Here is an 11,032-nt window from a genome sequence, read left to right as displayed (position 1 = left end):
TGTCACTTATCTCAATATTATTGGTAATACAATCATTACATTTCCATAACCAAAACCTGTATATGGGTTTTGCTCTAAAGAACCAGGATGTCACCTGCCAAGTCCTCACTTTCAACAAGCATCATCACAGGCACACCTAATTCCATCTCTTACCGCTATGGCAAGCTTGATCAAATTCTTATTTTATAGTGTATAAAGTTGATCATCAGTTTTGTTCACGAAGGCAGGAGCAAAGTCCAGTAATATCCCTGTTAATAACCATTCAAATGAGACAAGAGAGCAAAACTTGTTTTATTGAAAAGAATTTACTGAGAAAAAAAACAGATGCATCTGCAAAAAGTGTTTAAAAAAAGACAATACATGTTTCAATAGTAAGAGAGTTCATGCTTTCAGACTGACACTTCATTTACATAGGTCTTCTCACATGTCTTTTCAGCAATTTAATAAAACTATGATATGTTTTTTATTTGTGTACTGTTTGCTTTTTAATATATAATACATTTAATACTGATGACAAAACACTGGATTTATTAACAAAATAAAATAACAATATAACAGTTACAATCCTTTATAATAACAGTTAACAATAATTATATTCAAATAAATCATACATTTTATTGTTTTAGATAGAAAGTAAAAACACAATTTTTGTATTTTCAGTCATCGTAACAGTCTCCGAGCCTGAGACAGAGTCTGCCTGTATAAGGTGTCTTTACAGTGTAGAAGGAGACATGAGGACTACATGCTCTGTTGTCAGTGAGGAACCATAGGCACCATAACCCAGGGTTATTATTACAGACCAATCTGACCCTCTGTCCTTCAGTGACTGCATGCACTCTTCTCCTCTATGATCTAGCACTGATCTGTCCTCCCCACTAGGGGGCAGTCAGTCACCGCAAAGTGCAAATCGGAACTTCAGTTTTGGTGGTCCCCAGTGGACCTTCTTGCTAACGTAATGTTCAGTCCCTTTCATAGCTCGCAGCCCAGCTAGTAAAACCCACCTGAAGAGCCTTAGAGTCAGGAGCAGATATCGAACCATGAAGAGTCTCTAACCCACGGCTCTCCAACCCTGTTCCTGGAGAGCTACTGTCCTGTTGGTTGTCGCTCCAACCCTAATCTAGCGCACCCGATTCTAATAATTAGCTGGTTGATGAGCTGAATTGGGTAAGTTACAACTGGGGTTGCATTAAAAGCCTACAGGAGGGTAGCTCTCCAGGAACAGGGTTGGTGAGCCCTGCTCTATCCCCTCTCAGCATTTAGAGGAGGGGAAGAACTTCCCAGGCGAGGGGAACTTGAAGCCATTCCCAGAGGGCAGTCTGACAGGGTGTGGGGGTGCTCCAGGACTACCTCCCCTGGAGGAGTCAGTAGCAGTCTGAGGAGGAGGCGCCACTGGTGGTTTTGAACCCAGCATTCGATGTCCGTTAAGCGGGTTGATGGGGCTCTGGGGCCCCTCAGCGTCCTGGTTCTTGTTGTTGGACCCATGTCTTGGAGAGAGGTGGAGAAGCCCCAGGACATCTTTCTGGACCGTGCTCATAGCCCAGCTAGTAAAACCCACCTGAAGAGCCTTAGAGTCAGGAGCAGATATCGAACCATGAAGAGTCTCTAACCCACGGCTCTCCAACCCTGTTCCTGGAGAGCTACTGTCCTGTTGGTTGTCGCTCCAACCCTAATCTAGCGCACCCGATTCTAATAATTAGCTGGTTGATGAGCTGAATTGGGTAAGTTACAACTGGGGTTGCATTAAAAGCCTACAGGAGGGTAGCTCTCCAGGAACAGGGTTGGTGAGCCCTGCTCTATCCCCTCTCAGCATTTAGAGGAGGGGAAGAACTTCCCAGGCGAGGGGAACTTGAAGCCATTCCCAGAGGGCAGTCTGACAGGGTGTGGGGGTGCTCCAGGACTACCTCCCCTGGAGGAGTCAGTAGCAGTCTGAGGAGGAGGCGCCACTGGTGGTTTTGAACCCAGCATTCGATGTCCGTTAAGCGGGTTGATGGGGCTCTGGGGCCCCTCAGCGTCCTGGTTCTTGTTGTTGGACCCATGTCTTGGAGAGAGGTGGAGAAGCCCCAGGACATCTTTCTGGACCGTGCTCATCTTCTTCCCCCCATCTCGGAGCACTCTGCCTGGGCCGGGAACCTCCTGCCTCTGGGTGGCATTGGACCAGAAGGTTTTCAGGTTGTGGATGGCCTGGACCCTCTCGTCCACCAGGCCTGCCTGTTTCAACCGGCGCAGGCCAGGGGTTTCAGCCAGGCTGGAGCGGGACGCGGTAGAGCCTGTAGAGGAGTAGGAGAGGGCAGGGGAGGGGGCCAGGGAGAGGGCTGGGGAGGGGGCCAGGGAGAGGGCTGGGGAGGCGGCCAGGGACAGGAGGCTGCCGGCTGGAGAAGGGTGGCCTGAGCTGGGGGAGATGGAGATGCTATTGGGGGAGTGTGAGATGTGCGGGGTGTAAGGGGAGCTGGGGTATTTAAGTCTGAGCTGCGCATGGATGTGGGGGTCTGGGGTTCTGGAGGGTGAGGGGTGGGGGTGAGAGAAAGAGAGGGAGGAAGAGAGGGAGGATAGGGCCGGGCTGTTGTAGCCGGAGCTGATCTTCTGTAAGGACGAGCAACGAGAGGGGGGTTTGGGCCTGGTGGAGAGGAGAGGGGTGGAGATGGGTGAGAGAGTGGCAGGGAGGGGTGAGAGAGGGCTGGAGAGGGAGAGAGGTGAAGCCCGGGCCTGTAGGCTGGCTCTACTACTGGGTCTGCTGAAAGCGCTGGATTCAGACGAACGGAAGCCCAAACCACCTCCAGTGGGGGTCAGGGGGGCTAAGGTGGAGGAGGGTGTACATTCTTGTCCTCTTAGCCCCTTCTCCCCTCCCCCATTGCCTGCCCTTCCTGTCCTCCCCCTCTGGAGGCTCTCTAAAGCCTGCATGTGGCTCTGGGTCTCTTCCAGGATCCTGGTAGCCAGCTCCTGGGGGTCCAGAGTGGTGAAGGGTGGCTTGTCTTCCTGGGACTTGACGGTGCTGTCTGTCTCTGTACTGGACTGGTCAGACTCCGAGAGGACTGCCTCTGTACTGACCACCTGACCTTCAGACAAGCTCTGAGAGCTGGGGAGGAGAGGAGGGAGAGATATGTTTAACTTGATGTGACAAGTTGGTGAAGTTGCAAACAGTTAAAGAAAACAAGTGTCTTTTTTAGCCTAGTAAGAAAAAAAAAGCAACAGCTTACCCCTGGGACTTAACGTGTGTGTTAGGGCTGGGAGGTATGGCCAGGGGCGGGGGGAGGACTTTGAGCGGTGAGGTGGGAGTGCTGACACTCCCCTTGGAGGAGATCGAGACGGGGTACCCCCTCCCTGCCGCCCCTCCCCTCCCTGCTCCTCTAATGTGTCTGTGTCCCCCAGGGAAGGGTAAGGTGTCACACTCCCTCCCCCCTCCTCCCAGAGGCTCACTGCTGATGATAGAGAATCCTTCATACTTATCCTCCCCCTCTGTCCCTCTGCCTACTCCTCTGTGATTCGTTAATCTGTTTCTCGACACATCTCCTGTGTGTCGGTGAGAGACTCCTCCGCGGTGCCGCTCCAGTTCCTGCTGCCGTGAACGCTGGCTGATGCCATCACTTCCTGCGGGTTCAGGGCGGGACAGGAAGCTGAGAGAGGAGGCGAGGGAGCTGAGGCTGTAGAGGGAGATTGCGTCGCATGAGAGACTGTCTGGGCCACCAAGCGGGGGCGAGAAGGGAGGCTGAGGGAGGTTAAGGGGGACGGAGGCACACTGGGAGGAGGAGAGAGACTCTAGAGATGAAGAACTGTCCAGGCTGAGGCGTCTGGGGAGCTCTGTGGAGTCTGCAAGGGCGAGAGGAGAAGATGGAAGTGAGACAGGGGTAAGATGAAATGGTGAAGCACACTGTAACTATAGGAAGTCCAGATGCCTAGATACTGTAACAATGTAGAGAGAGGACTTGGAGACTCTTACCAAACAGTGCCAGTAGAGACTGCAATGCAAAGTGCATTGTCCGTCTGCAAGCCTGTTTACCAGTCTTCAATAGCACCTCCTCCTGTCCTGCCTCACACAGGTCAAAACCTGGAGGGAAACAGAGAAGGGAAAAGAATGACACACACAGCTAACGCTTTAGCTCAATGGGCTAACACAGTCTTGTGCCATGCAGGAGACCTGGGTTCAAACTTGACACACCCACAGTGGCTCTCAAAAGATGCGATTGGCCGCCACTGCTACAATACAAGTATATCTACCGCTCAGTGCGGTGATGACTCACCCAGCGCAGCCAGGAACTCATGACAACCAGGAAGTCTCCACAGCTGGACACTAATGGATACCTGGATGGGAGCCAATGAGAACTCCTGCTCCTTGTCACATGTCTGTTTCTGAACCAATACCTGGTGGAGCTGGAGACAGGGAGAGGTAGTTTATTAGATTATCGTAGTTTAGGTTACTTCTGCCTTGTCCTACTTTTTTTGCCTCAGTATGAGTTTCTCATGCCAGAAAGATACAACATACAACTTACCATTCCCACCATATTTTTAACAGCCTTCAAGTGGTGGGTAAAGAGGAAAGAGCGAAAGAGATAGAGGACTTAAATTGTTAGGAGCATACCATTAGAAAGTAACAAATCTTATAAATGAAGACCACGCAGGGACTACCACTATTTATAAGCCCTAAAAATCCAAGAGGTTATGATGATATTGATATTGACCCCATGCAAACATTACCAGGCCCATCACATGCATATTCAAATCATATTTCTGGGGGAGCACTTTTGTGAAACAACCAAACTGGGCAAACTGCCGATCGCCATAGCCTACCCATGGGAGAACGGGGGTTGGGCGGGTCCCAAAGTCAAATTTATTCATACTTGATATCAAGTTGATTCATATACATGCTATTTAAAACACTATTAACATGGATTATCAAGCTATTTGATTCTAGATTTTAGGACAATTGGGGTTATCAGAAACTCACGCGTAAAAATAGTTTGATGAATCTTTTTAATCTGGCTTTATCTTAGTAATAGCACAAAAATATGTCAAATCAGGTAATGACACGTTGTTATGTTTTGGGGTGATTGAAATGCATCAGAAATGTATTGGAAAGTTCAGGAAAACATCAGGGATGATCAAACAATATTTGTGTGTGATCTTCTGCAATCGAGTGTACAGCATGTCAATTAATCAGTGTGTCTGTGTGCATTGAGGCCTACCTTGTTGATTAGCTGTTCTCCAGTCTCAGCAGCAATGACCAGTTTAGAGAGGGCCTGGAATGCTGAATGAGGCAGACCTGGATGACAGAGAGGATTGATTGATAGTTTTCCATGTAGGGACTGGATTATAGTGCTGTGCTGGCAGTCTGATTGGTTTATTATTTGGTTGAACGATTGACTAATCCATTGATAGGTTACCTAGTAGTGACTGCAGAGTGGTGCTGCAGAGCTGCAGCCGGTCTCCAGGGTCGGCCATAGGGAAGAAGACAGCAGCGGGGAGACCACTGCCGGTACCGGGACAATCTAACCGGAACCCCACGGCTGACAGCAGGGCCTGCCATCCCGGTACGCCACCAACCTGGTGGATTCATAGAAAACAGATATATTCATTATGATAACATAGAATAACTAAGTCATGAGAAACACCAAAGACCTTACACTGAAGTAAAGAGCACACACACACGCACGTATGCAAACACACACACATACACACCTTGTTCTCCACACTCTGCTGCAAGGTGTACATAGCATTACTCTGACCACTCTGTATACGCTGGAGAGACTTCTCAACCTGAGGGATGGAGGGTAAAATCACATTATCTTTAAAGTCTCGTGAATGGACATAGGTGAGACGGCAAACTTTGTGCATGTTCATTACCAGGTGCAAAAGTACTCTCAGGGAGTCTCTAGCCCTCTCAGGGTATTGGAGGATCTCTGCCAGAGCCTGTCCAATCAGAGATGAGGGGCTGTTCAGCTTCACATCACAGCCAATCAGCATGAAGCCTGTGAGAAAACAGGAAGTGGAGTGAATAACGTGTGAAGTGTGTATGTGTGTGTGTGTGTGTGTGTGTGTGTGTGTGTGTGTGTGTGTGTGTGTGTGTGTGTGTGTGTGTGTGTGTGTGTGTGTACTAACCCGCCCAGTTAGAAGGGTGTGAGAAGTGTGTGCTGCTCTGTAGAGTCTTCATGGCCTCAGTGAGAGCTGCACTGGCCTTGGTCCCATTCAGCAGCGCCGTGTAGAAGGTGTGTGTGAACACCTTGGAGGCTGCCATGGGAACGGGCCACAGTGACACACACACACACTGCACCCCCGCTGCAAGGAAGGCACGGGTCAGACCCACCACGCCGTCAGCTGTCACCCTGCTAACACACTCCTGATACGACCTGAGTGGGGAGAAGAGAGATAACAAGTTTATAAACGTAGACGTACGGCATAAAAATATATAAAAACTGCTTGGTTGATAATTAGGTATGTGTGTGTGTGGCTCACCCCAGCACCACCAGTTTGATAGGCAGTCTCAGGTCCAGTATGTCTGCCGCAGTGAGCAGAAACTCCTGAAGTGGTGGACTGTCACACACACTCTCTGCATCACACACACTTCCACCGTCCTCGCTCCCGTCCTCCCGTTGCTCAGTCCTTGCTCCCACATCCCCAGTCTCGCTTGAAAGCGATCCCCCACACGGTGCACTCTCCTTGGGCCGTGTTCCCGAGTCCATCCCTGGATCCTGGCTGGGGGAGAGAACCAGGGCCGCCAGCTTCCAGGAGACATGAGTAGCAAAGTGAACACACTCTGCCTGGCCCATGGCTGCTATCACACGGTCCTTGAGAAGAGATAAGAGAAGTGAGGAGAATGTTGCCTGTTTGTGCGTCTCAATAAACCACAGGAGTAGAACACACATGCTTTATTTTCAGTACCTTGGTGGCCTGTGTTCCAGTGAGGGGCTGGCAGCCCAGCAGTTCCCCCAGGCGGAGGGCCTCGTCGTGGGCTGAGGGCAGCGGACCCCACAGCCAGCGCTCCATCACCCTGGAGGGCAGGCGTGGAGCCCCTACTACTGCAGTCATGGAACCCCCACCGTTGTAGAGGAAGGGAGCCCCACGACGAGGGTAGGACTGGAGGTGGGGAGGTGACGCAGATTTAAATGATTGATCGGTCAATGACACAATCAATAACACAATTATTATTATGACAGCATGGTTATCAGTATATTGAATTGTGCAGGTTGTGCTGTTGTCTTGAGTAGTGTGTGTTTGTGTGTGTGCCCGTGAGGAAATTTGAGCGTGCGCTGTACTATACACCCACCTTAGCTACAGGCCCCAGGCTCTCTAAAGATGGGACAGCTAGAAGGTTGAACCTCTCATACAGGTACTCATTAGAAGAGCTACCTTTGAGCAGTGCAAAGGGAACCAGGTACAGCTCTCCCTCTAACACCAACACCAGCTGTCTATGTCTGCCCACTGCACCACTACTGGGCATCAGCACCTAGCGAGGGACGGCGGGGAGGGCGAGAGAGAGCGAGGATGAAGGAATGACTATAGACAGATAGAAGATGTAATTCGATCTACGTCAAATGGTAACGCGTGTGTGACGGTAAACACACACACACACACACTCTTACCCCCTCCATAGGTGCAATGAGCAGGTGGTGAAGTGCTCGTAGGGGGGGTTTGCCGAGGGGGCTGGGTGGGGGTCTACAGGGTAGAGAGGGGGTCTCGCTCACTGGAGACACCGTAGAACTGACCAGACAGGAAGAACTCCTACTATCCCTGTAGAAACATGCAAAAAGAGGCTGGTTGTTTAACGGGTGCTGTCTACAACAAGTAGATATTGCATAGGAACATGCGACGTGACACTCTCTCCATATGAAACATCAGACTTGATTTGAAATATGGCGACGTTTTGAGTCTCCCTGCAGAAGACACCCACCCACCTGTTGAAGAGGTTGTTTCTGGAAACCATGCGTAGGTAGCCTGTGGGGTCGCTGGCTGAGCTCAGCCGTTCCTCAAACTGCTGTTCCAACAGATCACCCGCTTCGCTCTCTGTCTCACCGCTGTTACACACACACACACACACACACACACACACACACACACACACACACACACACACACACACACACACACACACACACACACACACACACACACACACACACACACACACACACACACACACACACACACACACACACACACACACACACACACACAGTAAGGTGCTGTTGGCTAGGGCAGCATTACTGCAGTGGTTGTCAGTGAGAACAATTTGTGAGGGGGAACATTTGCTGACACAACACAGAGGTCCATGACAAATTAGCCTGCAGTGCTGGCGCCGATGGAAGCTGCGTGTGGTATTCAACTTTATTACCCTCCGAGGTGTGATAGTCTCTCTCTACTTTATTAAAGATTGTTTGGTGCTTCACTGACGGGTAGCCAGTGTGCAGTGTGTGTGTGTGTGTGCAGTGTGTGTGTGAGAAAGCGAGAGAGGCTGTGAACTCCCATTATCACTTGGAGGGGTGCAATACATGTCACCTCTGAACAAGCCCATCCATTCTACAGAGGGAGGGAGGGAGGGAGGGAGGGAGGGAGGGAGGGAGGGAGGGAGGGAGGGAGGAGGAAGGAAGGAAGGAAGGAAGGGAGGGAGGGAGGGAGGGAGGGAGGGAGGGAGGGAGGGAGGGAGGGAGGGAGGGAGGGAGGAAGGAAGGAAGGGAGGGACAGAGCACCGAGCCAAGCGATAAAGAGCGCTTGCAGTCTATCAGTGAAGCACTGCACAATATTTGAATAAAGCAAAGAGCATCGCAAGGGAAAGACACACACATACCTGCTGTAGTAGTCGTCAACTCCCAGAGCCTCTCTAGCTGCAGTGATGTGCTGCTCCAGAGTCTGGCAGCCACTAACTCCTCCCCGCTGGATCTCTGAAGCCTGCAGCTCGGCTCCTCCCTCACCCAGGTACACCTCATGGAACTTCACTATACCTGCACACAACAGAGGGTGAGAGATTTAGAGGTGTGTGTATATGTGTGTGTGTGTCTCTGTGTGTAAGTACCTACCTGTGCCTGGTGCCAGTAGCCAGCTGTAGAGGTACCCTGCGGCCAGAGAGAAGTACAGCACCAGTGACTTTTGACTGTTGACCGTATTCAGGATGTGTTCTACGGTTACCGGGGAGTAAGGGTCAGGGGTCAGGGTATAAGGGTCAGAGGTCAGGGGTTGGTGACCCTGCTGTCGCTCCACCAGGAGGTCGGCGAACGCCCGGGTCCGACCCCGCTCTGCCACGGCTAGGGCCTCGTCATAATGACCTGGAGAGGAGAGAGGGATGAACCGAGGGAAGAGAAGAGAGAGAGCGACAAGAGATGGGAAAGTGCAAGTAGAGAAAGAGAGAGAGAGAAAGAGAGAGCGAAATAGAGACAGGAAGAGAGAGAGAGAGAGAGAATACCAGAACCCACTGGATTCTCCAATTACATTGAATGAGTTACAGGACAAAATAAAAACCCTCCAACCCAAAAAGGCCTGTGGTGTTGATGGTATCCTCAACGACATGATCAAATATACAGACAACAAATTCCAATTGGCTATACTAAAACTCTTTAACATCATCCTTAGCTCTGGCACCTTCCCCAATATTTGGAACCAAGGACTGATCACCCCAATCCACAAAAGTGGAGACAAATTTGACCCCAATAACTACCGTGGAATATGCGTCAACAGTAACCTTGGGAAAATCCTCTGCATTATTATTAACAGCAGACTCATACATTTCCTCAATGAAAACAATGTACTGAGCAAATGTCAAATTGACTTTTTACCAAATTACTGTACAACAGACCATGTATTCACCCTGCAAACCCTAATTGACAACCAAACAAACCAAAACAAAGGCAAAGTCTTCTCATGCTTTGTTGATTTCAAAAAAGCCTTCGACTCAATTTGGCATGAGGGTCTGCTATACAAACTGATGGAAAGTGGTGTTGGAGGTAAAACATACAACATTATAAAATCCATGTACACAAACAACAAGTGTGCGGTTAAAATTGGCCAAAAACACACACATTTCTTCACACAGGGTCGTGGGGTGAGACAGGGATGCAGCTTAAGCCCCACCCTCTTCAACATATATATCAACGAATTGGCCATCTATGCCATCAAAAGGAACATAAATTTCAACATACCAATTAGGATTTGGCTAAAAATACTTGAATCAGCCATAGAGCCCATTGCCATTTATGGTTGTGAGGTCTGGGTTCCGCTCACCAAACAAGACTTCACAAAATGGGACAAACACCAAATTGAGACTCTGCATGCAGAATTCTGCAAAAATATCCCCCGTGTACAATGTAGAACACCAAATAATGCATGCAGAGCAGAATTATCAAAATCCAGAAAAGAGACGTTAAATTCTATAACCACCTAAAAGGAAGCGATTTCCAAACCTTCCATAACAAAGCCATCACCTACAGAAAGATGAACCTGGAGAAGAGTCCCCTAAGCAAGCTGGTCCTGGGGCTCTGTTCACAAACACAAATACACCCTACAGAGCCCCAGGACAGCAGCACAATTAGACCCAACCAAATCATGAGAAAACAAAAAGATAATTACTTGACACATTGGAAAGAATTAACAAAAAAATAGAACAAACTAGAATACTTTTTGGCCCTACACAGAGAGTACACAGCGGCAGAATACCTGACCACTGTGACTGACCCAAAATTAAGGAAAGCTTTGACTATGTACAGACTCAGTGAGCATTGCCTTGCTATTGAGAAAGGCCGCCGTAGGCAGACATGGCTCTCAAGAGAAGACAGGCTATGTGCTCACTGCCCACAAAATGAGGTGGAAACTGAGCTGCACTTCCTAACCTCCTGCCCAATGTATGATCATATTAGAGACACATATTTCCCTCAGATTACACAGATCCAAAGAATTCGAAAACAAATCCAATTTTGATAAACTTCCATATCTACTGGGTGAAATTCCACTGTGTGCCATCACAGCAGCAAGATTTGTGACCTGTTGCCACGAGAAAAGGGCAACCAGTGAAGAACAAACACCATTGTAAATACAACCCATATTTATGCTTATTTCT

At 49.4% G+C, this 11,032-nt stretch overlaps 1 protein-coding gene across 6 annotated transcripts in view; it reads right to left on the bottom strand.

The window, feature by feature from the left end:
• Positions 1 to 277: 277 nt before the first annotated feature.
• The window catches only part of LOC124048694 (tetratricopeptide repeat protein 28-like), a 117,756-nt gene continuing 107,001 nt past the window's right edge, over positions 278 to 11,032 (bottom strand). For 3 of the 6 annotated variants that reach the window (XM_046369717.1, XM_046369721.1, XM_046369720.1), the window contains 17 exons: positions 9,003 to 9,248; positions 8,774 to 8,927; positions 7,884 to 8,003; positions 7,572 to 7,719; positions 7,256 to 7,435; positions 6,871 to 7,065; positions 6,445 to 6,776; positions 6,091 to 6,338; positions 5,836 to 5,960; positions 5,671 to 5,748; positions 5,376 to 5,535; positions 5,178 to 5,254; positions 4,485 to 4,508; positions 4,236 to 4,365; positions 3,935 to 4,042; positions 3,195 to 3,804; positions 1,372 to 3,073 (listed from right to left, as the gene is read on the bottom strand). In XM_046369717.1, the coding sequence (XP_046225673.1) occupies positions 1,804 to 3,073; positions 3,195 to 3,804; positions 3,935 to 4,042; positions 4,236 to 4,365; positions 4,485 to 4,508; positions 5,178 to 5,254; positions 5,376 to 5,535; positions 5,671 to 5,748; positions 5,836 to 5,960; positions 6,091 to 6,338; positions 6,445 to 6,776; positions 6,871 to 7,065; positions 7,256 to 7,435; positions 7,572 to 7,719; positions 7,884 to 8,003; positions 8,774 to 8,927; positions 9,003 to 9,248 (4,205 nt within the window). In that variant the 3' untranslated portion in view covers positions 1,372 to 1,803. Of the gene's footprint in view, positions 3,074 to 3,194; positions 3,805 to 3,934; positions 4,043 to 4,235; positions 4,366 to 4,484; positions 4,509 to 5,177; positions 5,255 to 5,375; positions 5,536 to 5,670; positions 5,749 to 5,835; positions 5,961 to 6,090; positions 6,339 to 6,444; positions 6,777 to 6,870; positions 7,066 to 7,255; positions 7,436 to 7,571; positions 7,720 to 7,883; positions 8,004 to 8,773; positions 8,928 to 9,002; positions 9,249 to 11,032 lie in introns of all 6 variants that reach the window. The other 3 variants (XR_006841273.1, XM_046369718.1, XM_046369719.1) reach the window with 3 other exon arrangements.

The sequence above is a fragment of the Oncorhynchus gorbuscha genome, linkage group LG11 (genome assembly GCF_021184085.1).
Source record: "Oncorhynchus gorbuscha isolate QuinsamMale2020 ecotype Even-year linkage group LG11, OgorEven_v1.0, whole genome shotgun sequence".
Classification (NCBI taxonomy): Eukaryota; Metazoa; Chordata; class Actinopteri; order Salmoniformes; family Salmonidae; genus Oncorhynchus; species Oncorhynchus gorbuscha.
Note: the sequence above shows the minus strand (reverse complement) of the source record. Positions and strands in the feature narration are given on the sequence as shown.